The following is a 26,700-nucleotide window of genomic DNA, read 5'->3' as shown; positions in this document are numbered from 1 at the left end:
ACCAGTCTTCATCGTATTTTTATGAGCCATATAAAAATCAGTGGTTAACCTACTTTACTGAATTTTAGAAGTCCCATAAGCGAGGTTCATTCACCCTGATTCTTTGTGATTCCCCATTAAAAAAAAAGAATAATTAAAGAAATGTACAAAGTGTACTCTGTTTATGCAATCTTTATATTAATGATTGTCCTTACTCTAAAAGCTACTTCTGTTTTTAATAAAATGTTGCCAGCTTTTTTGTTTGATTGACCTGACTTAATCAGGAGAAACCTAGCATGGGCTCACAGTAGGAATGGCTTGAAAGTATATTAAGAAAGATGTATCAAACTGGCAGATCCACCGAATATTTTTAGCTCTGAAATTTGAGGTGGAGCTATTATATGTGCTGTTTTTCCCTGAGAAACTTGTCTGCCTTGTCAGTTGAGTAGCTGTGACTGGGGATACTGTTCTGTAGCGAGCTCATCAATTAAACATTTGAAGTTCAGTACATGCCATTGTAACCTTTTTGATCAGTTTTTGGAGGGGAAAATGTGACGAGGTTTTGGTAGAAATAAACTGGTTGAATAGCTCTCTGAAGTGGATTTCTATGAATGCAACACTCGAATTTTCATTCCCTGCAGCTTCCCAAGTCTTATGAAAAGGTTGAAAAAGCCCTGAGTGCAGGGGACCCCTCCAAAAGTGGATATGTGTCTTTGAATTACCTAAAGATTGTCTTCGACACCTTTGTATACCGATTACCAAGGAGAATTTTTATCCAGTTAATGAAAAGGTAAGAGTCCCATTGTTTCCTTGGCATTTTTTTTCCCCAAACGTCAACCGTGAGAATAAGGAGTAGCTTCATTTATTTTTTATTAATGTCTTGGACTTTTTTTTTTTTCTTGAAAATTTCGAACACATGCAAAAGTAAAGAGAATACTGTAATGAATCCACTAACGTACCCACTGCTCAGCTTCAATGTTCAGCTCGTGGTCCATCATTTCATTTCTCTTCCTGCTCATTTTTCCATTAACCCCAGATATTTTTTAAAGCTTTTATTTATTTATTAGAGAGAGAGAGCACAAGCAGGGCAAGGGTGGAGGGAGAGGGAGAAGCAGACTCCCCACAGAGCAGGGAGCCCCATGTAGGGCTTGATCCCAGGACCCCGAGATCATGACCTGAGCTGAAGGCTTAACTGACTGAGCCACCCAGGCGTCCCAACCTCAGATGTTTTTGAAACAAATACCAGATATCATATTTCACTGAAAAGATCTCACTACGTCTTTCTAAAAGATAAGAACACTTTTTAAAAACATGGTAGAGGGGTGCCTGGGTGGCTCAGTTGGTTAAGCGACTGCCTTCGGCTCAGGTCATGATCCTGGAGTCCCGGGATCGAGTCCCGCGTCGGGCTACCTGCTCGGCAGGGAGTCTGCTTCTCCCTCTCCTGCTCCCCGCTCTTGTGCTCTTTCTCTCTCTCACTCTCTCTCTCAAATAAATAAATAAAATCTTAAAAAAAAAAAAAAACATGGTAGAAATACTGGTTTGCACCTAATAGAATTATCAATAATATTAATAAATATCCAGCCAGGGTTCAAATCTAACCGAATGCGTCAGATTTTCTTTTACAATTTGAGTCAGGATCCAAATAAGGTCTGTACATTGCAATTGATTGATTTGCCACAATTCTGTTTTCAGTCTGTAGGGTCTCTCTCCATTTGTTAATTTGTTCCTTTATGATGTATCTATTATGAAGTATTTATTACGTGGAACTTCTTAGAACCGACATCTGTCTGATCTACAGTGACATTTGACATGTCCTCCTGTTTCCCATTCCCAATCCCCTGCCCCTAAATGGATAGAATTCAGAGACATGTTCAGGTGTTTTGGCAAGAATACTTCCTAGGTGGTGGCAAGCATGTGTGTGGACTGGTTGTCTTTCTTTTCATGATGTTAGCAGCCATGGTGGGTCATACTTAAATCTGTGTATTCACTGGGGATTATAAAGTGGTGATATTCCACATCTATCATTTCTTCTTTTATTGGTTGGAGTACTTCTGTAATGAAAGCTTCCCTTCTTCAACTGCTTGGTAGCAATGAGACACACTTAGTCTAAGAAAGGCAAGATATTCTTGGTTCTTTCCCTTCACTTACCACCTTCCAAAATAATGAATTGGTTCCCAAGCATTCTCCCAAAGTGAGCGATGAGTGATTTTTCTTAAAAAAAAAATTGTCATAACTCATGAACGTCCACATATTTGATGTATTTCAGTTCATCATTATTCTCACTGATCTTCAGTCTGTACCATCTTGGCCAGCGGGAGCCTTTCATGTTGTCTGCTGGGTCCTGTTGGTGCGACCCTGATAGTCCCTGATAGCTCTCTTGCTTTCTGATATGCTTCCGGCTCTTCTGGTACATTTCTTGCCCCTGACCTGGAATCACCCATTTCTCCAAGGATCCCTGTTTCCTTTGGAAATGGTACATATAGAGCAGACTCTGCATAAGGAATACTGTCTTTAATTACCTGGTGCTCTGTCCAGGTAACTCAGAGAACCTTGTCTCAGGGGAAGTAGGGTAGAGGCTAATGGAAAGATTGTCTTGTGAAATTCTGGATAATCGGTGGACATCTAGGGTTACCTAGAAAGGAGAGGCAAGAGAGAAGAAGGGAAAAATAGTATTTTATTTATTTATTTATTTATTTATTTATTTATTTATTTATTTATGAGAGAGAGAGAGAGAGAGAGCGCCTGAGCGGGAGGGAGGAGGGGCAGAGAGAGAATCTCACGCAGGCTTCTAGCATAGAGCCTGACACGGGGCTTAATCTCAACACCCTGAGATCATGACCTGAACTGAAATCAAGAGTCAGGCGCTTAACCGACGGAGCCACCCAGGCACCCCAGGAAAAATAGTATTAAGTGAGGCCAGCTAGATCCATTCTGCACAGGCTCCTCTTCCCTTCTTGACCCTCTGTACATCCAGAGAGGATCACCATGTCATGCCACCATGGCTTCTAGAGTAAAAGGCAGTATTTGGCCCTAGGAGTGAATATTTCCGTGGCTCAGAAAACAGCTCTGTTGTTCTGTCTATACATGGTGACAATTTTTAGGAAATACTTCATTGGATGACTAAAAGTCATATAGTCATTTCTTTTTATTTTCAAAATTATACAAGTAATAAGAGCAATAATAAAAATAAAATGCAAAAAGTCACAATCCACCTTATGTAACAAATTTATTGCTTTCACGTTTCCATACTCCATTAACTTGTATCCACATACATATGTAATTTTTATGTATTTGTAATTAAAGTACACCCACAGTTTTACATTGTGCTTTTCAAATAGGAATGCATATCACAGACATGCATCCTGTTGGCTTCATCATCTTCAAAATTATAATTTTATTTTACAATTTTATTAGAGAGAGAGCGCAAGCAGGGTCCACACTGAGCACAGAGCCCAACGCGGGACTCGATCCCAAGACCCTGAGATCATGACCTGAGCCAAAACCAAGGGTCTGGTGCTCAACTGACTGAGCCACCCAGGCACCCACAAAATTATAATTTTAATGGGTGCATATTGAGTCCCTTTCTCTGTCAGACATTAGGGGAGGTGCTAAGAATGCAGAAATAAATTACAAATAGTCCCACAGCAGTGGGGACCACCAGAGCAATGGCAGCTCTGAAGACTATAATCGGCATGCAGAGTGAACTAATAGGACACTAAGGGCAGCCAGGATTGTGCCATTGTGACAACCTGTTCTCACCAGAGACCCAGGGATTTCTGAGTTGTGCCCTCTGTTGAATTCACCCAGAATTCCCAGTAGAACCAGGCACAAGGGACAACAGCAAGGTAAATACCCAAGTACTGGTATCTTGAATTATAAATTAGGTTTGTCTTCTGGTGCACATATCTGCAAGTAAAGATTTGTCCTGTCTTCCTGGTCAACTCTTCCCTTTATAATTATGTGGTTACCTTTCTATCCCTCTGGCTTTTATGGCCTGTCTTCTCTGCTAGTAAAAAACCCATAACAGTTTTCTTTGGATTAGTGTTTGTCCAGTATATCTTTTCTCAACCATTTATAGTCACTATTACCACGTTTTAGGTGTGTTTCATGTAAAATAGCGTATCTGTAATTAAAAAATTCCAAATGAACATCTTTGCCTTTTTAGTGGTCAAGTGTAGCATGTTCCCAAGTCTTGTGACGGGCATGTTTGGGTTTTTTCCTTCTACTGCTTTATTGTTATCTTTCTGATTTCCTCGGCTCTTTTTCTTTTTCCCTCCTCCACTGTGTTTGGTTCTGTCTGAGTTTTCCTTATCATGTGTTTTCCCCTCCACTGTCTTGAGACTTAAATATTTTATTTCTATTCTTGTAGAGGAGGTTACCCTTAAAATTTTAACATGTGTTCTGAACTTGTAAAGCCGAAAGTTCACAATATTTCTACTGTCCTGAATAAAACAAGCAGCTTCAATGTACATGTTCCTATCGGCTAGTGTTTCGATCCAGCCTTGTTTTGATAGTACCTGAATTAGTCTCTATTATTGGGTTTGTTGTTTTTTGTTTTGTTTTGTTTTTTTACAATCCATGTTTGTTTAGGTTTTCCCATGTTTACCAGTTTGTTGGCTCCTCACTGCTGCTTCAGTCTCACCCCTCGTTCAGAATTCAGTTTCTTGAAGTATATCCTGTAGTAATCCTTTAAGTGACGTGCTGTGAGTGGGCGGGGAGGGGGTCAGTCTTTGTTTTAAAAAATGTCTATTTTCCACTTACTCTTTAATGAAGATTGCGCAGGGAATACAATTCTTGTCTGAGAGTTATTTTTTCTCAGCACTTTGAAGACATTCTTCACGGTCTTCTGGCCTCTGCTGTTGCTGTTGAGAGTCTGCTGTCTAATTGCCAGTACTTTCTGGGTGATCTGTTTTTTCCTTTTTCTTTTTCTGGTTGCCTTCAAGATTTTTCTCTTTGTTTTTGTTACTTTACAGTTTCCCTACAATGTGTCTTGTTAGAGATGTCTGTTTATTTAACCTCCCCAGACTCATGCTGTCTCACAGTGAGGAATAGTATTTTTCATGAATTCTAGAACATTCCCTGCTGCTACTCTTTGGGTATTGTCTCCACCCCACTCTTGCTGGCCTTTTCTTCTGGAAGTCTTATTAAATATTTGTTGAACCTCCTCCTTCCACTTCCCCTGTCTCTTAGACTCTCTTGCATTTCCCATATCTTTATCTGTCTGGACTCCATTCTAACTGTTTTCCTAGAATCTGTTTTGGTTCACTCTCAACTGTGCCCGAACTTCTCCCAGTCTTGCGGTCCTGGGTCTCCTAGCCCCACGTGGGCATTAAACCCTATCCTCTTAGTGACTGTGGGAGATCTCAGGGCTGCCTTTAGCACAGCCTGTTCCGTCCAGGTCTGATAAACTCCCTGGGCTCTTGTGGGAATAACACATTCTCCCTGGCCCATGCTTCCAGCACCTGTGGATTTCCCTTTCTTGGTTTCAACTTCCACCGTATGTTTAAAATCATTTTCTTGATATATTTATTCCATTAGGTGTGGATATAGTTGATATATTTGTTGATATATTTCTGTGATTAGACCAGGAGGTTGGGGAGAGATCCACTGTGTTGCCAGAAATCTTACCATTAAGTGTTCATGCTGGCTGGGAAGTTAGAAAAGTCTCCGGAGAGTAAACAGAGCTGAGTGGAAGCTTCGAGAGATGAAGAAGAGTCTCCCACATGGGTGGCTGGAGAAAGACGTTCCATCCAGAGGAAGTAAGCAGCATTCCACCGGGGCTGGTGGACGGGGTCATGACCGCTCGTTCGGGCTCTTTAGTTCTATAGACCAGAATGTTTCTAACCATTTCACTGTTGAGTCTTTGGTTTCTTTAGATTTGCATATGTTTGTTTGTTCATTTATTTGGTCAGCCAGTCCACAGATAGTTTTGGAGCCCTCACTATGTACCAGGCACTGTGCTAGGTGCTAGGGACTCATTGGAGAGGAAGTCATGATCCCTGCCCTCAGAGAGTGCTACCTGCTGGTGGGTGAGGTGATAATCCACAGATACACCTGGGCTGAAAGGAGGTATGCAGTGTGATGGGGGCCATTGTGAGAGTGGCGGGGAGGACCTTGGGAATTTTCTCTGCAAAGTGAGCTTTAAACAGAGACCTGAGACACCGGGGAGAGCCCCGGGATGGGCAGCCCCAACGTGCTGTGTTCCGGGGCCTGGCAGAAGCCAGGGGGCAAGAGGGAGCCAGAGGTGGGATAGAGGGTGGGCATGGGCCCGGGAGGGGACTGGGATCGTGGCCATCGCCGAGGGGTCAGGGACAGGCTTTGTGTTCAGTTCAAGGCCAGAGTGCGAATACTTGTGTGCATTTTTATAACGATTGCCAAATCTGAAAAGATAATAGTGATTTATATCACCATCAATGTTGTATGAGTGTTCTAGTTTCATATTCCTTCTGGCATTGAATATTAACATTGTTTTAAAATATTGATAGCTTAAGAGGTATAAAATGATGCCTCATTATTGTGTTAATTTATATTTCTTGGAGCACTATTGGGCTTGGACATTTCCGTGAGCCTGGGCATTAGTTGTATCTCCCCTGATGTGAATCCTCCTCTTGTCCTGACTGGGTAATGCCCCCACTGCTGGTATCTTAAGTCAATTTTATCATCTTTTTGTTTAATAATTTTTTATAATTAATTAATTATTAAGAGATAACCCTTTTCTGTCATAAGCAGAGTAGCTTCGTACAGCCGTTCTTCCCAGCTTGCTGCTTCCCTTTCATTCACATGACACCTCATTGTTCTGAAGTTTACATTTTAATATAATCAAATACATTAATTTTCTTTTGGAATGTCTTCTGTTGCTTAATCTATAAATTCATCATTCTTGCCCAGGCTTGATATAAAAACGCTTTTCTACTCCGCTTGTTTTTCTTACTCTTTGAAAACAAAACATGTTAATTCATCCTGACATAGGGTGGGCATCCAAATTCACATTCTTTTCCCAAATAGATAATCTGTTTTACCGCCACCACTTATTATTCTTTCCCCATTGTTTTTAATGTCTGCTTTGTCATACATTCAATTTTCTCCATAATTTGGTTTAATGTGTCCTTCTAGTCTGTTCCGTCACTCTACCTCTCTCTTGTACATGGACGTTTCTGTACGGTGCTGTCCACACTGGCCCATCAAACTGCCCTGTTGTTTTCTGTCTTACCTCTAGAGAAAACACTGGGTTCCCGGCACTGTCTCAGTGATTTCTTGAATTTAGAGGGTGATTGTTGGGGACTTACCACTCATTATGTCCCCTCCTGGGAAGAGAGAATCTCCTGGATTCTACCATGAAAGCACTGGCCCCGTGAAACAGACATTAGAGGTGGGACTAGGTGTCACCCCCAGTGGCCGCAAGTGGCACCGGGGGTGGCCTGGCCCCAGGGGAGTGCTCTTTCCTCCGCGCCTTACTGTCCTCTCCAGCCACCCAGGAGGTGGTACAGTGCAGACCAGTGGGAGGGACAGTGTGGGGACAAGGGCACACCTGGTGTTGCCAGAAGTGAGCCCCCTGAACTCCCCTTGACCTGCACTCACAGCGTCATGGGTCCATGATTGTGCTGGGCAAATTCTCTGTGACTTTTGTATCTAAAAAATGATTGAAAAGTTCACTAAAAAAATCTGTACAAGAATGTTCATAGCAGCTCTAGTCATAATTGACCCAAATGGGAATGGGCCCAAGTGTCCTTAAGCAGGTGATTGGATAAGCAAACTGGTCCATCTGCATGATGGCATATTTCTCCGCAGTAGGAGGGAATGAGCTTTCAATGCAGACAACACGGATGAATCTCAGAGACATTCGAAAGAACCAGTCTCAAAGGCTGCTACTCTAGGATTCTGTTTATATGACATGCAGGAAAAGGCAAAACAATAGGATCAAAAAGGAGGTTGGTGGTCTCCCGGACTCAGGGTGGGGCAGGCCTGACTCCAGAGGAGCAGCACGGGGAAGGCTGTGGGGTGATGATGCTGTTCTGCGTCCTGTGTGTGGTGGTGGTGACATGAATCTGCACATGGGTTAAAACTCGTGAAAGTCTACACCAAAAGTAAAAAGTTCATTTTAGTGCATCTTAATTTGAGAAATAAAATTTAAAAATACAACCTTTTTAAAAAAAAAATGGCAGACAACATAGGAAAGAATAAAGCAGGAAGTAAAATAAAATCTAAACCCTCATAATAAAATGGTTGGAGAAATTATTCTTACTATCCAATCCAAGATTGGATAGTATAGGGAGAAAAAAAAGGTATCTTTTTGAGTTTGTTGTTTTTTAAAAAATACTGAAGATCTAGGGCCTAAATTAAACACCCTAACATCTTGGTAATAAGGCATAAAATCTTGACCAAAATAATATTTTAGAGACTTTAAAAAGCCATTTTCCATATATATTTATATTTTGATGTAATGGTAGACTTTAATTGAACAGCTAACTTGACCTTTTATTGCTAACGTGCTGTGCTTTTCAATGTTGCCTAGCCTTTTATATAAAGTACATCTGTTAAAAATAAAATTAGTGTTTAAACATGAAGAGTGATGTTTGAGTGAGAGCTGAGGGGATGGAGTAAATGCAGTGACTTGCTATGACTTGTGTATTCACCAGAGATACTTGCTCATCCATCATGCGAGCAGGTTCTCGCTCAGAAACATCTCCTGGTGAGAATTTTCCCACTCACCCCAGTAACATTAGCAGCCCAACAGAAGCTATACAAGCAGAAACAATAAGCCATTTAGGCCAAATTACATTAAGTGTAGAAGCAGTACCCAGTGGTGTGTTTTCAGTTATTGTCCAAACCTCTTTAACCCACATGTCTAGGATCTCTTCCATCTGTGTGACATTCTGGAAAAGACAAAACAATAGGAATGGAAGAGAGATCAGTAATTGCCAGGACTAGGGGCAGAGGAGGGTGTGACTCCAGAGGGCAGCACAGGGGAGCTTTGGGGGGTAAGGGAGCTGTTCTGTATCCTACCATGGTCGTCTTAACCTCCGACATACATTGGTCAGGGTTCAGGCAGAAAGCAGATGGACATGAGTTTATTGAAGGGCCCTTTACACATGTGAGGGCAAGATTAAATGAAATCAGTAGATGGGGAAGCATTTCTCTCTCTTAGGCCTGAAGGGGTAGGAGAGGGAGGAGTTACTGAAAGGAGCAAGACAGATAGCTAAAGCGGAGGTCACCGGAGAGCAGATAAGGTCTAAGGTAGAAGAACATGGCCATGGCCACGTGGCAGCCCAGCAGCGAGGGGGCTGGGGGAATAATTAGCCCACCTTCTCTCCTCTTGCCTTCCAATCCCCTGAGGTACCCAATCTTCATTTCACAGGATCTCAGTGCTTGATGGTCATCTCTTTATTGGGCTGCCTGAACTGGCTCAAGGCACAGTGCGTCCTGTAGAACAGCACCCTAACCCCTGGGGATTGCCTCTCAGCTGATTGTAGATGAGTCATCAGCAAGCTACCAACTGTTCTATCAAGTCTGTTCTGGTGATGGGATATGTGGCGAGACCAGCATGTTCTGTGGATCTGGGGTTATTGCCACACCATCACCACCATCAGATGAGTCCCTTAGTTCACTTCTGTGATGCGCAGGACACCCCGGTGATGCCGAAAGCATTCTGGAGGTCCACAGATGATGGTAAGTGGCAGAAGCGTTTCAGGCAGGCAAGGCAAATTTGTATCTGGAATATGTATTGAGACAAATCACTGCTCCCTCCATGTTGAAAGAGGTCCAATGGAGTCTTTGCCAGGTGACTGGGAATCCCACCTGGAGAAAGGAGCCATGAAAGGGCTCAGTGTGGGCCTCTGCCATTTGCAGCCTGGGTACTTAGCTGGGCAGTAGCCAGCTCAGCTTTAGTGATGAGAAGTCCCTGTTTTGAAACCAATGCACAGCGTCCGTTCCTCTCTCCATGACCACTTTTGTATGGAAGCCCATGAACAAACACCAGGTTGCCTGGGCAAAGTGACTGACCAGCACCTTCAGGACAGGTCAGCTTTCCTCCTGATAATCTGTGTGGATGCTTACTAGTGGGCACTTACATGGGACATAAATACCTTTATAAGCTGTGCTTCTTTTCTGTGATGAGACAAAAATTTACACTATAGCCTGAGCCTTGCAAATTGTTCCTTACTCAATGCCTCACTCAGAGCTGCTGGGTTACCCAAGAACAGCAGAGCAGATCAGAATAGCAGGACAAAATTGTCTCCAAAATCCAGAGACACCCTTCAAGCATATGAATCTTTTTCTGTGATAGGCAGCAAAAGGCTAATTAATCGGTCTTTCACTTTAGAGGGACTATTCCAGCATACCATAGACATGCCTCTGGATCCCTAGAAACTTTATCAGACTGGAAGACCCTTGAAATTCCGTGAGGTTTATCTTCTCTGCCTTTCTGAGGCCTCTGGGATATTTGTTATTTCATTCTTAGTAGATCCAGTTAATATAATATCATGCAGTGGGCCAGTGTGATTGTTGTAGCACACCAGAACAATCCATAGCTACTTAATGGGGCACCTGGGTAGCTCAGTCCGTTGAGTGTCCAACTCTTGATTTCGGCTCAAGTCATGATCTCAGGGTTGTGAGATCAAGGCCCACGTTGGGCTCTGCACTCAGTGCGGAATCTGCTTAAGATTCTCTCATCTCCCTCTGCCCCTCGTCCCTGCTTGCCCACTCTAAATAAATAAATAAATATCTAAAAAAAAAATACCTGTAGGACCTTCTGGGCGAGCCTTGATCAGAGTTCCTTCACATTATAATATGGCAGGAAGCAGATGAGTTGACATAGTCTTGAGATAAGATTTGGAGGTATACTAATCTCCCTGCCATGTAAAGGGAAACTGTTGAAAAGGAAATTGAAATGTTAGCATTTGATATGTCTAGAGCTACATACCAGATGCCAGGGGCTGTGTTGATTTGCATGTGTGATTGGCATCATCACTTGATTAAATTTGCAATAATCCACAGTCATTTTCAAATATCCAAGTAACTTTTGCATTGGGACACAGTGATTTAGATGGAATATGGTAGAAGTCAACCTCTTGCCCTCGTCTTTTATTCTTTGATGCACTCCAGGGAGGTGGTAAGCCTTTTAAATCCTCTGCTAAAGTGCTGAGTTTTCCACTTGGTCCTTCCTATCATCATAGCCCCTTATTTCATGGATCAAAAGACAAATGTGAGGATTCTGCAGTGACTAAGAATAATTATTTCCATTATGTATTCTGAGCCTGGAGAAGTAACCACAGGATGAGCCTGTAACCTTACCGGACCCACTACAACATGGACTTGGGCTTCATCTCTCGTCCATAAGCCTCCACTGTGACCCAGCAGACTGTGCTGGCACTTTGGCTCTCCATGGATTATCATTAGTTCAGAGCCACTATCTAATAACCCTGAGTGGTCTAGGTATTTCCTTTCCCTTCGTGCATAGTCACTTTGGTAAATGGCTGAAGGATCTTCTGGGCAAGGTTTGAGGGAAGATTCTCAGTATATGCATATGGCTATATTGTAGGGTTGTTCCTAAAAGGTATCCAGATTCCCCCTTAATTAAGGGGCTCTGGGTCTGTGAATTGGTTTTGGTCTGTGACCTGAGCAACAGGTCATGAATTCCCATTTTAAATGACTGAAGTCAGGCTTCTGCCCATCAGACCTAGAATTTTCCGTGTATTCTGAAAATATCAGGCAGCACCTTGGTCTTTCCTAAGGACCTTGTGTTCAGTTAGCTAGTGCCAGAAACCCTTGTGGGCTGAAACACCTGATTATGCTCTAGCTTATTGTGGTGAGTACTCCCAAGGTGTACTATGGAAGGAAGTTTCCCAACTGCCAACTATGAGGACATCTCATGGCTGTTAATATGTTAGCGCAACATCATGAATATCCATGAGGGGAACGTGTGGGATGTCGCAAACTTATTTTGTTTGCAGAATGACGCTGCCCTAGATGGTCATATGAGTGATGTGCATAACTCACTTCTGTGTTCCCACTGCCACCAGACCACTTCAGGCCCTCACTTCCTCTCTCCTGGATGCGTAGTTCTGAATTCCCGTATCACGGCACCCTGGAATGGGATGATGGATTGGGTAGTGTGGAATGTGCTGCAAGTGATGTGTCATTTACTAATAATAAAGTTAAAATATGCAAGTGATTTTGTTTTCTGGTAAAGTACAGCGGTTGTCCCTCAGTTAATGCCACCTTCAGTTACTTGCATGCCCTTATCTTTGAAGAGAGAAAGGGGTGGGTTACAGCTACCATTAGAGCATGCCCATACCTTGGCAGTATGTGGGGATGTTTGTCTGGGACATGGGCAGCAGCAGTGTGGACTGGGACTTGGCAAGCCCCTGGCTATTATTTCCTTTTATACACAAGACAGCTTGAGCCTGTATCGCATGCACTTTGCTCAGTCCAACACCTTCCCTCCCTCCTCCAGAGTTTATGTGGCTTTCTGGTGGAATTTTATTATCTTGATCCATTTGCCCTGTGGCCTGTTTCTCTTCGGTGACCTGCAAATCTCGGCCCTATAGCTGCTGTTCTCTCTGTGGCCTCTGGTGGGGCCCCCATAATCTCCCTTCAGAGGATCCTTAGAAATGCAGTCTTGGTGGGCTTGGGGAAGAGGATGCTAAAATCATTGAATGTGCTCTTTCTTACCAACACATATTATTAACTCAGAAGCAAATAAACCAATTCTAAATCATGATGCCTGGGGCAAACCTACCCCAGATGAGGCAATCAGGGAAGACTTCTTGGGGAGATGGCATTTAAGATGAGCCCTGCATGAAAGCATCAGGCATGCAGAAAGGAAGTCTGCTTTGTAGCACAAATTTAGAGCACACCAGTCACGTTGTATTTGTTGTGGAAGAGCATTCCAGGCCAACAGACCCATGCAGAGGCTTTCATGGAAGTGGGAGCCTGGTATATTTGAAGATGGGAGGAAGGGAAACAGGTTAGGGACAGAAGTCAAGAGTTTAATACTGGACATGTTAAGTTTGAGATGCCTGTTAGAAATCCAGCTATTGATGTTGAGTAGGCTGTTGGAAGCTCAGAAAAAGAAGTCCAGGCTAGAGAAAGAAATATGGGTATCAGCTTTGTACAGATCAATATAGATGGTATCTAAAGCCAGAGAACAGAGGAGGTTGCCAAGAGAGTGCATATGGATAGAGAGGAGAAATGAGAGATGGGGATTTTTAGCATTAGTGATTGGATGGTGGAAGAAGAGTCAGCCAGTGAGGTTGTTCATTTCCCACACTTGTTACATCCTCCTTTTGTCTCTTACCATCACCATCCCCACCTGTTGCAGGTCTGCCCATCTTTTCCATTCTGATGACTCTCCTCCTGGCTGAGCCTTCTTGGTCCCTCCAGCTAATGGGATTAGTCTCTCCACCCTGTTTCTCTTTGCACCTCCTCCGACAGTACCCACTGGTTGAATGGAATCCAGACTGTTTTGGAACAATGTGACAAATCTGTGTTTTCTTTCCCCTTCTCCATAGATGGAGTCGTGTGCTGCTCTAAGTCTCTACCTGGATTCATGGGATGGGAAAGTTGGATGGGAATGCTACTGGGCCCCCAACATCAGAATCCAGAGGGAGAGCTGCCTGAGGGAAAAAAAAAAGAGAGCGAGAGAGCCCCTGGGACATTTTTAAGACTAAAAGACTCAGCTATATCTTTGTGACCTTTGGATAATGGTCACTCATGTGATTTCTAGCAAAATTGGCACTGATTTTTCAAAAATAGTTTCATTCATGTGTTTATTCATGTTAATTATAAAAGCTGTGCAGGCTCAAACTGGAAAATAGGGGAAGCCATGAAGAAAAAATAAATTACCCATCATTGTAATAGCCAGAGATAACCACTACTGATATTTTAGTATGTTTCCTTCCAAAATTTCTTTGTGTGCACACGTTACGCACACTCCATGCACACTTAATATCGTTGCAGTCACGTATAAATTATGGTCTGTTTTCTCACACACGGTATTTTATCAGGAGCATATTTTATGTTGTTGGAAAACCTTTGAAATTAATTTTTAATGGCCGCAGTATGTTCTGTTAACCCTTGAGTCAAAAGTTTAAACATTTCTAAGGTTTCCATTACATATTGCTCAAATGCACTTCAGGAAGGTGTTAGTTTATTCTTATGAGGGCGGCTTGTGAGAGGCTTTTTGCCAGCATTCCACACTGCCACTTCTAGATCCTTGCGAATCTGACAGGTGGAAGCAGAGTTCCTCACTGTTGTTTTGATTTGCGGGTCCTTGGTTGCTGTTGTGCTTGCATATTTTTCATGTTTAAAAGTTTTATGTACTTTCTCTGTGAATAATTATTCATCCGTGACCTTTGACAATCTTCTATGTTTCAAAAATGTTTTACTCCAGTGTAAGTTACTAAAATAAAATTCATTCTCAAGGGCATAGTTTAATGAGTTTGGCAGGTGTATCTATTTATCTAACCCCTGCCATAGTCAATATATGGAATACTTCCATGACCCTATAATTCTACTCTTGGCCCTTTGTAACCAACCCCTTCCTTCCCTGACCCTCAGCTCCAGCAACCACTGATCATTCTCTGTTGTTGTCACTATAGTTTTGACTTTTCTAGGTGTTCTCATGAATGGAATCATACAGGATGGACCCTTTTGTGTTTGACTACTTTCTTCACTTACCATGTTCTTAAGATTCATCCATCTTGTTGCATATCCCAACATTTCTAATTGCCAAGGAGTGTTCCACCATATTTGTTTACCACAGTTTGTTAATCCATTCACCAGTTGACAAACATTTGGGTAGTTTTCAGTTTGGGGTCATTACAGAAGATACTTTATAAACATTTACATACAATTCTTGGTGTGTATACATGTTTCCATTTCTCTTGGGTGAATACCTAGTAATAAAATTGCTGGATTGTAGGTAGGTTTGAGTGTATATTTAAATTTGTAAGACACTGTCAAACTGTTGTCCAAAGTAACTGTACCATTTTGCAGTTCCATCAATAACATATAAGAATTCCAGATGCTTTACATCCTCATTAATGCTTGGTATTGCCAGGCTTCTTAATTTTACCCATCCTAGTAGTGTGTAGAGGTATTTCATTTTGCTTTAATTTGCATTTTCCTGATGACTAACGATATTGAGCCTATTTTCATGCAATTATTGACCATTCATATATATTCTTTTTAAAAGTATATGTACAGATTTTTTGTCCACTATATTGGACTATTTATTTCCCTATTATTGATTTGCCAGAGTTCTTTATATATCCTAGATATGAGTTCTTTGTTAGCTACATATTTTCACATATTTACTCTCAGTGTAGCTTGCTTTTCTCTTTTCTTAACTCTGTATTTTGAAGTACAAAAGTTTTTAATTTTGATGAAATATGTTTTATCTACTTAAAAATTTGTTATGGGTAATTTTTACGGGAGATCCATTTCTAGTCAATTTTTGTGTATGGTGTGAGGTAAGGGTGGGGATTCACTCTGTTTCTGTCCAGATATCCAGTTGTTCCAGCATCATTTGTTGAAAAGGCTGTTATTTCTCTGATGAACAACTTTGCACCTTTGTTGAAAATCAATTGACTATATAAGTGTGAGTAGGTTTCTGGACTCTAGTCTCTTCCATTAATCTATAGGTTTATTCTCACATCAATACCACACTATCTTGACTACTGTAGCTAAATAGTTAAGTCTTTTTTTTTTTAAATATTTTATTTATTTATTTGACAGAGAGAGACATAGCGAGAGCGGGAACACAAGCAGGGAGAGTGGGAGAGGGAGAAGCAGGCTTCCCGCGGAGCAGGAAGCCTGATGCGGGGCTCGATCCCAGGACCCTGGGATCATGCCCTGAGCCGAAGGCAGATGCTTAACGACTGAGCCACCCAGGCACCCCGCTAAATAGTTAAGTCTTGAAATTAGGTTGTGCAAGTCCTCCAGACTTGTTCTTCTCTTTCAAAATTGTTTGACTATTCTAGAGTCTTTACCTTTCTATACATTTTAGAATCAGTTTCTCAATGTTAAAAAAAAGCCTGTTAGGAATTTGATTGTGAATACAGTGGGGAGAATTGCCACTTTAACCATATTCAGTTTTCTATTCCATGGACATGGTATATCTATATCTTTCCATTTATTTAGGTGCTTAATTTACATTATATTTAGTAGTCATATGTCCTTAAGCTCCTTTTGGTTCTGACACTTTCTCAGACTTCCCTTGTTTTTTAATGACCTTGCCAGTTTTGAGGATTATTGGTCAGATATTTTATAGAGTGTCCCGCAACTGGGATTTGACTGATTAGACTGGGGTAATGTGTTTTTGGAAGACCACAGAGGTAAAGTATCATTCTTGTCACATCCTATCAAGGGTGCATAGTATCAATATGACTTGTCACCATTGAGGTTGACCTTGATCATGTGGCTTAAGATAGTGTCCTTTTATTTTCAACCTGTATGTGTCTTTATATTAATGTGCCTTTTGGGGTGCCTGGGTGGCTCAGTTGGTTAAGCATCCAACTCTTGACTTGGGTTCAGGTCATGATCTCCACTAAGTGTGGAGCCTGCTTAAGATTTTCTCTCTCCCTATCCCTTTGTCCCTCTCCCCACCACCACTTGCACATTCTCTCTCTCTCTCTCCCCCTAAAAAAAAAAACAAAACAAAACAGTAAATTTGCCTTTTTTGTGAAAGCATAAATTTGGATCTTTTTAAAAAAATCCAATTGTGTTTAGTCCATTAAAGTATTTAGTCGATTAATATTTAAAGTAATTATTGATATATTTGGATTTGGGCCTCCCATTTTTTTTGTTTTTTGTGTTTTTTTTTTTTTTTTTTTTGCTTTCTGCTTGTTTGCTCTTTTTCTTCTTTTCAGATAATTGGAATATTTTTTAGAATTCAGTTTTAATTTTCTTATGGTCTTTTAAGCTATACTTCTTTGTATAATTTTTCATGGGGGTTATAGTATACATCTTTACTGCTCCCAGCCTGCATACAATTAACACTGCACCACTTCACATAAAATGTAGAACCTATGTAAGCAATATGGGTCTACATTCTGCCCTCTGTGTCCTTTATACTGTGGGTATTATATGTGTTATACTTACCTATGTAATAAACTTCACAAAACAATGTTATTACCTTTTTGCTTTATATAACTATGAATAAATTAAGAAGAGAAAAGGCAAAAAAATTAGCCTTTGTATTTTTTCAAATATTTACCATTTCTGATACTTTCTTCATTCTTTTCTGAGGAGTTGAGGTCTCCATCTGCTATCATTTCCCTTCAGCCTGAAGAACTTCCTTTATCAAGGTGTGCTAAAGATAGATTCCCTTAGCTTTCTTTTATTTAGAAATGTCTTCATTTATCCTTCATTTTTGAGGAATTTTTCTTAGATGAAAAATTCTTGGGTGACTTTTTTTTTTCTTTTAGCACTTCATGATGTTGTTCCACTTCTTTTAGCTTCCATGATTTGGGATGAGAAGTTAAATTGTTGTTCTCCTGCATGTGATGAGTAATTTTTCTCTTGTTGCATTCAAGATTTACTCCTTGAATTTGACTTTGTAATGAGCCTTGGCATGGCCTTTTTCATGTGTATTCTACTTCGTTTTTGTTAAACATCTTCAATCTGTAAATGGATATCTTTAATAAAATTTGGGGAAATTTTGGTCTTTCATTCTCTCCTCTCCTCATGTGATTCCAATTGCATGTATGTCAGACTTTTCTCCCTAGTAATGTTCCATTTTCCTGTTTTTTAAAATAGGCTCTATAATTTTATTTTATTTTTTATCTTATTTATTTTATTTTTTAAATTTTATTTATTTATTTGAGAGAGAGAATGAGATAGAGAGAGAGAGCATGAGAGGGGGGAGGGTCAGAGGGAGAAGCAGACTCCCTGCTGAGCAGGGAGCCCGATGCGGGACTCGATCCCAGGATTCCAGGATCATGACCTGAGCCGAAGGCAGTCACTTAACCAACTGAGCCACTCAGGCGCCCATTATTTTTATTTTTTAAGACTTATTCATTTGAGAGAGCACGTGTGCACTCAGCATTTTGAGTATTAAATTGTGAAGACTCTAAATTTTGCTATTATTATTTTTTCAATGAATGTTGTTTCTTTTGTTTTAGAGGCAGTTATCTTGGTTGGACTCAAACTGCCTATTCTGTTTCTTAGGTGGCAGCTCTGATCTTAGTTCAGATCTTTTGTGTTTAGCTAAGCAATTTTGAGTAGGTTCTGATCATGTGAGATTCAGAGCCAGTCAAAAATGTGGTAGGACAGAATTTGGGGATCCCTCTCTGGTTCTTTCTTTTCTAGGATTTCTTCTTTCTCTCTAGGGTTATGGTTCCCCTGGATTTGGTCTTCTAGTTTTCCAGGACATACCTTTTTTTTTTTTTTAACTGATGTCCTTGCCACCCGTCATGCTGCAGTGCCTAGCCCCAGGCTGAAAGCATTGAAAATACTCTTCACAGCTCCACTCCTGTCATCATGGATTCCCTACCAGAGTGTGCCCACTTCTGTTCACTCTGTAGTGCTTTTAGGTAGCTGCTCTTTGTATTATGCCCAGAGCTTATTGTGACTGTCTGCCAGGGGATTGGTCCACTAGGATCTTAATTCCGCCATCACTGGAAGAAGAAATCAAGTTTTAGGTTTTTTTACTTAATGTTTTAAGAAAATCACCAATTTGTTATGCATATTTATGATAGATAACTTTGCAAGTCTGTTGTTTGGCTCTTAAATTGTTGTTTCAGTATTTCTGGTGTATGGAAATTTTTTATGTTGATGTTATTAACTGGGGAAGTTTATGATTCCCCCTCTTAAATGTTGCTTAAAAATCCATTCTTATTAAGGGGAACCCTCCTACACTGTTGGTGGGAATGCAAGCTGGTGCAGCCACTCTGGAAAACAGTATGGAGGTTCCTCAAAAAGTTGAAAATAGAGCTACCATATGATCCAGCAATTGCACTACTGGGTATTTACCCCAAAGATACAAAAGTAGGGACCCGAAAGGGTACGTGCACCCCGATGTTCATAGCAGCAATGTCCACAGTAGCCAAACTGTGGAAAGAGCCAAGATGTCCATCAACAGATGAATGGATAAAGAAGATGTGGTATATATATGCAATGGAATATTATGCAGCCATCAAAAGGAATGAGATCTTGCCATTTGCAACGACGTGGATGGAACTGGAGGGTATTATGCTGAGCAAAATAAGTCAAACAGAGAAAGACATATATCATATGACCTCACTGATATGAGGAATTCTTAATCTCAGGAAACAAACTGAGGGTTGCTGGAGTGGGGGGTGGGGTGGGAGGGATGGGGTGACTGGGTGATGGACACTGGGGAGGGTATGTGCTCTGGTAAGCGCTGTGAATTGTGCAAGACTGTTGAATCTCAGATCTGTACCTCTGAAACAAATAATGCAATATATGTTAAGAAAGAAAAGAAGAAGAAGAAGAATGTAGCAGGAGGGGAAGAATGAAGGGGGGGAAATCGGAGGGGGAGAAGAACCATGAGAGACGATGGACTCTGAAAAACAAACTGAGGGTTCTAGAGGGGAGGGGGGTGGGAGGATGGGTTAGCCTGGTGATGGGTATTGAGGAGGGCACGTTCTGCATGGAGCACTGGGTGTTATGCACAAACAATGAATCATGGAACACTGTATCTAAAACTAATGATGTAATGTATGAGGATTAACATAACAATAAACAAATTTTTTAAAAAATCCATTCTTATTCCAATACCAGGTGAATATGTACCTGGATTTTCCTTTTTTAATGGTGCTAGTGTTTATGTTTCACTTCTTCACCTATTTTGAATTTATTTTAGTATTTCGTATGGAGTGAAGATCTAATTTGATTTTTTTCCCAAGAGAGTAAGGTAATTTCCTAAACATAATATATGAAGCTGATTCAACTTTTAATGGTAGGCAATGTGTTTCTATTATAGAAAATTAATTTCTAACTTGCCAGAATTTAAGGTGAAAATAGATAGTATTAACAAACTATCAAAATCGTGGGCAACTGGGGGAAGGCAGGCTGGGAAAAAACAGGAAACTTTGTTTTGTATGGTGAACAGCAGAGCATTAGACCACTGTCCCAGTGTACTTATTGATGCTGCCTGTATACCTAATGAAAATCAATCAATCAACCAATGTCTCTCTCACAAACACATACATGGTGCTAAGAGCAGAAGTAGAAGTAATTACCATTTATCAAGCATTTGCTATAATCACACTCATGATCAAAATCCTGTGCAAATGTTAAATGCTAATAATATTAATCCTTAGTGGTAAGTGCTATAAGGGAAGGAGGCATAGTGCTATGAGACAGGCTAATAGAGCCCTGGTTATGGAAATCGGAGAAGGCTTCCTTGAGAAAGTAATGAATAAGTTGAACTTGAAAGAGGTGCAGAATGAGCTAAAGCATGGGCAGTGTGGTGGGGAGTGTGGCAATTGGCAAAGGAAGCAGCAAGCATGAGGGACCTAGGACAAGGAAAAGCATAACCCTTCTGAAGAGCTGAAGGGCCAGTATGGCCAGATGACCCCGTGTGTCTGTGTGTGTGTGTGTGTGCATGCGTGTGCACGTGTGTGTGTGCACGTATGTGCACACACACACATACTTACACTTTCTCACGTGGCCCACATCTGATCCACATGAGACCAGATTCCTTACAGCCACTAATTTTAGCCATCCAAACAGGGTAGTCTGTCTTGTGGTGTCTCCCACTTTTGTATCTCATAGCTGTTGTTTGAGGATCTCAGCCCAGATACTTCTTGTCACCCTGTTATGGAAACGTGGCTGATGCTTAGTGTGTAAGTCACATGGACAGTGGGGAAGGATATGTGGTTGAACACTTGCTGGTGACCAGTACTGCAGGACCAGTACTATCAGTCCTGAAAATAATTATCAATTATTTTCAACTGCTGCCATAACAAAGTACCACAAGCCTAGGGGAGAAATGGGGGGTCTGTTTCTTGCCTTTTCCAGCTTCTAGAGGCACCTGCGTTCCTGGGCAGGTGGCCCTTCCTGTATCTACCGTCTCCTCTTTGGCCCTTCTCCTGTCCTTGCATCTCCTGTCCTCATATCTCCTGTCCTCGCATCTTTTTCTGGATGCAGCTGGGAGAAATGCTCTGATTTTAAGAACTCCTGTGATTAGATTGGCCCACATAGTTAAGCTGGGTGCTCTCCCATGTCCGTGTCCACACCCTTAATCACATCTGCAGAGTCCCTTTTTGCCCTCTGAGGTCACACTCACAGATCCCAGGGATTAGGATGTGGACGCCTTCCAGGCCTTTATTCTGCCTCCCACAGTGACTGAGTTCTCCAAATAGTGACTTTGAAAGAATTATTTCGTGGACATGAGAATTTTAATCGAATTCCTTTGTTTCTTCCTTCAACGTATGCTACTGCTAAGGGAATGCAGAGACATGGAGATAGAGAATCAGCTTGATTTTCCTTGCTTTTTAAAAGTCAATTTGTAGTACAATTTTACTAAATTATTTTGTTTACTTTAGATTTGAAACTTCATATAAATTCATTGCTGCCATCTTCAATTCAATATTAAACATCTAATCTGTGCAGCATTATAGAAAAAATGTTTAAAATAATTTTTTATTTTTTTAAATCCAGATTTGGACTTAAAACCACCTCCAAAATCAATTGGAAACAATTTCTAACATCACTTTATGATTCCCAGTGGTTGGCAGTCAACAATACAGTTCCCCTGACAAAAAGAAATAGGTATGTAAAAAATAATAATAATAAAATAAAAGAACTAAATTTTAGTTACACATATCAGAATCTATAAAAGGTTAGAGAATATCTGAATTGCTTTTTCTTCATTTTTTTAAATGACAAATTCATCTTCATTGGATAATTATGAACTTTATGTAGTGATTTGCAGTTTATCAATTATTTCCCACACTGTATTCTTATATAAAATGGCCTTCAACTATAAGGTGGGTATAATTATTATTTTAAGTTTCTAGATGAAAAAAATAAGACCATAAGCATCTTAACTAGATCTTCTGCTTAGCGATGGAGGCAGAAATGGAGCTCATATGTTCTAGGTACACACATCAGTACTGCCAACGCTACACGGAGCTTTCAGTGCAAAATTGTGTATAAGCATGTTCGGTTAAGTGTTCTATAGAGAGGAGCAACCCACATTCACTTGTTTCCCGACCCCTCTCTGCGTGGTGCAGATATCGTGGGTCGGGGATTATTTGCCTTGAGCGCCATTATTTCTGTTTTCATTCTAATGTCTATTATAACTTCAGATTTACATGATCACATAAACCGTGGTGGGGCCCAAAATGTAAAAAAGTACTTAATAATATGACATTTTAGAATTTAGGCTTTTTCTCTAAGAAGTATTTTGTTTATGTTGGTGTGTATCCTGCATTGATCGCCTTATATAAATCTTAAAGAAAAATACAGGCTTTATAATCTCGGCACGTTCATTGAAAGCACTATGCTCTATTGTAAAGTAAAATATACCACAGAGTTAATTCCCATTTCACCAGGTCCTATTCCTGTCTCAGGGATTTATGAATATTTGATGAACTGCCCTGGTTACCAGCCTTCTAGGTATTTAGAGCTCCCTCCCCGCCCCCTTCACCCCCCACTCTGTTCCTGGGATGCAACTCTCTGAGTTTATTTCTTAAGTGAAGTTACTTCTGTTTTTTTTTTTTTTTTTAATGATTCTCTTATCTAAAAGATAGGAAAGAATTGAAATGTGAATTTTTTTTACTTTTAAACAGTGAATCTCCACTGGGGGCAATCCCTTCCCCCCCCCCCCCCCCCCAGAGACCTTTAGCAATTTTAGGAGACATTTTTGGTTGTCACAGCTGGGATGGGGGTGCTACTGATATCTAGTGGGTAGAGGCCAGGGATGCCACTAAACATCCCACGGTGCATGAGACAGTAGCCCCCCCCACATACACCCCCAAAGAACTACCTGGCCCTAACATCTGTGGTACTATAGAAGGTAATAATTACTGCAGAAATTTCTGTTCCTTCCAGTGATCTGTAGAAAAACCAGGCTCCAGCGAGTCACATGAGCAACTCATACTCAGGAGTTCTACTTTATGTGTTTCTTAGAAATGGTAGTAGATGTGTGTGTTTATATGTTTTTGTACAACTAGAAAAAGCTAAGATGGCCACGTGGATGCAGCAATAAAATCCCCCAAACGAATGTGAGAATTGTTCAGCTGATTCACTATCCTTCTTTATTTAATGGGAAATGTCATCCTGTCTCAATGAACACTGAAAAGGAGAGGCTGACCAGGGCATCTGTAGATTGGTATCATGGGATCCCTGTAGCCCCCTTCTGATCAGGGTGAAGTTGGCTTTGATCTCCAGAGTGGGTGGTCGGAGGCCTTCAGGAGCACACATGCAGGCTGATGGCCCTGCGTTCAGGGGATGGATGGAAGAGGCAAGAAAGGGAGAGGAGTCCGATAATGTAGGTGACCATGGCCATTGTCAACAGGGAAGGGGAGATTGCAAAGGTTGACATTCCCACTACTTTAACATGGGAAGCGTGTGCCCCCAGTTATCACATGGGTGAGTGTGCCTCAACACGCTGCCCATACACACAGGAAAGTGATGGTCTCAGCAGTGATCGTGCTCTCTTCCCTGGTCTCTCTCTCTCTTTTTTTTTTAAAGAGAGAGAGAGCGTGAGTGAGTGAGGAGAGGAGGGGCAGAGGGAGAAGGAAAGAGAGAATCCCTTAGCAGGCTCCACACGGGGTTCAATCTCATGACCCTAAGATCATGACTTGAGCTGAAATCAAGAGTCAGATGCCTAACTGACCACCCAGGCGCCCCTTTCCTGGTCTCTTTTGAGACCAAAGACACGGACCGGCAAGATGGCTGGCCACAGTTAGCTGGCATGGGAAGAGGAGAGTGATGGCACAGCAAGGCTAATGGCCTCCACACCCTCTCCCCTGTCAGTCACCGCACTGCCCGAGCAGCAGTGCCCAAGCACATTACACTTTCAGGAAGAAGAGCCATCCACAAATAGGGCGTTATGATAGTTGTCAGGTGCTTTTCTTCTTCTTCTTCTTTTCTTTCTTTCTTTCTTTTTTTTTTTTTGCATTAAGAAAGAACAAAGTACAAGAACATAACCTTATTCCTGTTTTTCTCTTCATTCTCCTGTAGCATTACCTCTAGAAATCAATCTCACAAGGAAAACATTCTCACAAAGTTACCCAGACACGAGGATCACCATACATCGTTGAAAAAAGCACTACTGATCGCCAACACTGTAAGATTTTGGAACCCTTCTCTGGTGAAAACCTCATTGTTTCTCAGAATGCGAACACTCAGAACAAGGCCAATAAAAACTGTATATTCATTCATTTATCCAGCCGACAGACATTTTTTGAGCTCCTATTATATGCTAGGAATTATTCTGAGCACTTGGGGCTATAAGGCCCGACCTCAGGAGTTGGGTGTGTTTGGGGGATCAGATGACATAAAACGTGCTATGCCGCAGTGGGGGAGATGCCAGGGGATGAGAACAGAGTGTGGCAAGGTCGTTAAGGATGCAGTGACTGCCCATCGTTCGCTGTTTAACGAGTAATCCCAACCTGTTGAACCTTCCCCACTCCAGGCTAGAGTGTGTGGGTTCATAACAACGTGTAACCCATCCAAGGAAAGTTTTCTTAGATCCAAAGAGCCTATTTCCTGGTTTAATTATACTGCAGAGAGGAGGCTAATTCATGAATTTGTAACTTGCTCGAAATATTGCTCCTGTCCCAATTTAATGTTTATTTTAGAAAGCAGCACTTAGATACTTTTGAAACATGCAACATTTCCCAAGTTTGTTATTTGCTAAGTACATTCAATAACTGAATCTAGGAAATCTGGAGGGGTCCGGTGACTTGCTCTGCCTCAGACTCAAGTACAACTGTGTATAAAAGAGGAGGTGGTTGGCCTCAGCGGCAGCCTTCCTCTAAGGCAGCTCCAGGGCAGCATTCTGGAGAGGAGCCCATGTGGCCTGGAGGTGGACCGCAAAGTTCAGTGGTTTGCTCTCTGTTCTGGAGACTCCTCGCCTCTGTCGATCTAGAATGCCATTGCTTAGGGTTTCCGAGCATAGCGTAGACTCAGAGATTTGGGGTTCTGTTTTCTGCAGGGGAGGGGGCATTTTAGCTAGCCCACTGTTCTAGTTATTCTTTCAACCTATATCACTTGATCTCTTCTACTGAATGAACAATAATATTGCGTGCTTAACGATGTGCCAGGTACCGTCTCAAGTGATTTACTTGTCTTCACTCACTTCAGCCTCTCAGCAGCTCTGTGAGGTAGACACTATAATTATCTCCATTTGATCCTTTCATTTTTGCCCTTATTTGCTGAGGAAAGGGAGCGTCAGTAGTAAGTACCCAGCTTGAGGCTCCCAGCTAGTGAGTGGTGGAGCCAGGACGCAAACCAGCTACTCCGGAGAGGCCCACTGCTGCCCTGGGAAGAGCTGCCTGGGAGTGTGCTGGCTGGGCCTCTCTTAGAGATAAATGAAGGCTTTTGTGTGTTTACCCACCTCAGCACCTAGTGTGGTATATTGAAGCAATTTAATTAAAAATAGTGAAATCTCATCTCCGTTAATGGAGTACTATAATCATGCTAACCACTCCAAATGTTGGACTATTTAACAGTCATTGATGTACTGTTCCACAAACAGAACTGATCAACAAACACGTCATGTGGGTGAGGAATGGAGTGCCTGCCCCACGCTGGGCCTGGCTGTGGGCACTTACACTGAACACATAGATGAGTAATGCAAAGGCCCTGCCAATGATGAGCTCACACTCTGGAGCATCACATAACAGCAGTGACCATCAGATACCTTAAAGTTGCAGAGTGCATGGTTGCCAAGTGGGACTCCCAACCCCCCCACCATGTGTCTTGGTCTTGGGCACATTCTGAGACCTGGAAGGAGGAGAGCAGAGGGAGAGAGCCAGGAGGAGGCAGGCTGCAGAGGACAACAGTAGGAAGCAGGTCCCTCTCCTGCTGTAGAGAGGGGTGTAGAATTATTACAGGAAAGACTGCTTTAGATCTGCTCCAACTCATACATCCCAAGTAGCTATATGTGCTACCTCTACACATTGCCACCTTCCCTCTGAGTGGACCTAGTCACCTCCATCACTTACATTTAAACCTGATGTGGTTCCCTTTCTATCACCCAGAAACAATTTGTACACTGCCTGTTCACCCACTCTTTTTCTCAGTATTATTTGTAGCTCACATGAATTTCTAAATAGAAAGTCCAGAATAATCTTCCAGAAAATACTAGAATTAATAATAGAATTTAGGTCATTGGATACAAGATCAGTATTCAAAGATCAATATGATTTCTGTAAATTACAATAAGCAATTAGAGGGGCGCCTGGGTGGCTCAGTCGTTAAGCGTCTGCCTTCGGCTCAGGTCATGATCCCAGGGTCCTGGGATCGAGCCCCGCATCGGGCTCCCTGCTCAGCGGGAAGCCTGCTTCTCCCTCTCCCACTCCCCCTGCTGTGCTCTCTCTCTCACTGTGTCTCTCTCTGTCAAATAAATAAATAAAATCTTAAAAAAAAAAAAATTACAATAAGCAATTAGAAAAAGAATTTTTAAAATATCATTTCTACCAATATCTTTAAAAAAATCAAATGCCTAGAAATATACCTAATAAAAATATGCAAATTCTCTGCATTGAAGACTACAAAGATCACTTTTAGAAATAATAACAA

The 26,700-nt window shown here is 41.5% G+C and overlaps 1 protein-coding gene across 1 annotated transcript in view; it reads left to right on the top strand.

The window, feature by feature from the left end:
- Window positions 1–26,700, top strand: part of EFCAB6 (EF-hand calcium binding domain 6) — a 225,008-nt gene that overhangs the window by 74,923 nt on the left and 123,385 nt on the right. The window contains exons 11-13 of the mRNA XM_032416504.1: window positions 621–769; window positions 21,607–21,717; window positions 24,136–24,241. Coding sequence (XP_032272395.1) covers window positions 621–769; window positions 21,607–21,717; window positions 24,136–24,241 — 366 coding nt within the window. The remainder of the gene's footprint in view (window positions 1–620; window positions 770–21,606; window positions 21,718–24,135; window positions 24,242–26,700) is intronic.

The sequence above is a fragment of the Phoca vitulina genome, unplaced genomic scaffold, assembly GCF_004348235.1.
Source record: "Phoca vitulina isolate PV1807 unplaced genomic scaffold, GSC_HSeal_1.0 scaffold19, whole genome shotgun sequence".
NCBI classification, from domain to species: domain Eukaryota; kingdom Metazoa; phylum Chordata; class Mammalia; order Carnivora; family Phocidae; genus Phoca; species Phoca vitulina.
This window is presented reverse-complemented; position numbering and strand designations above follow the sequence as displayed.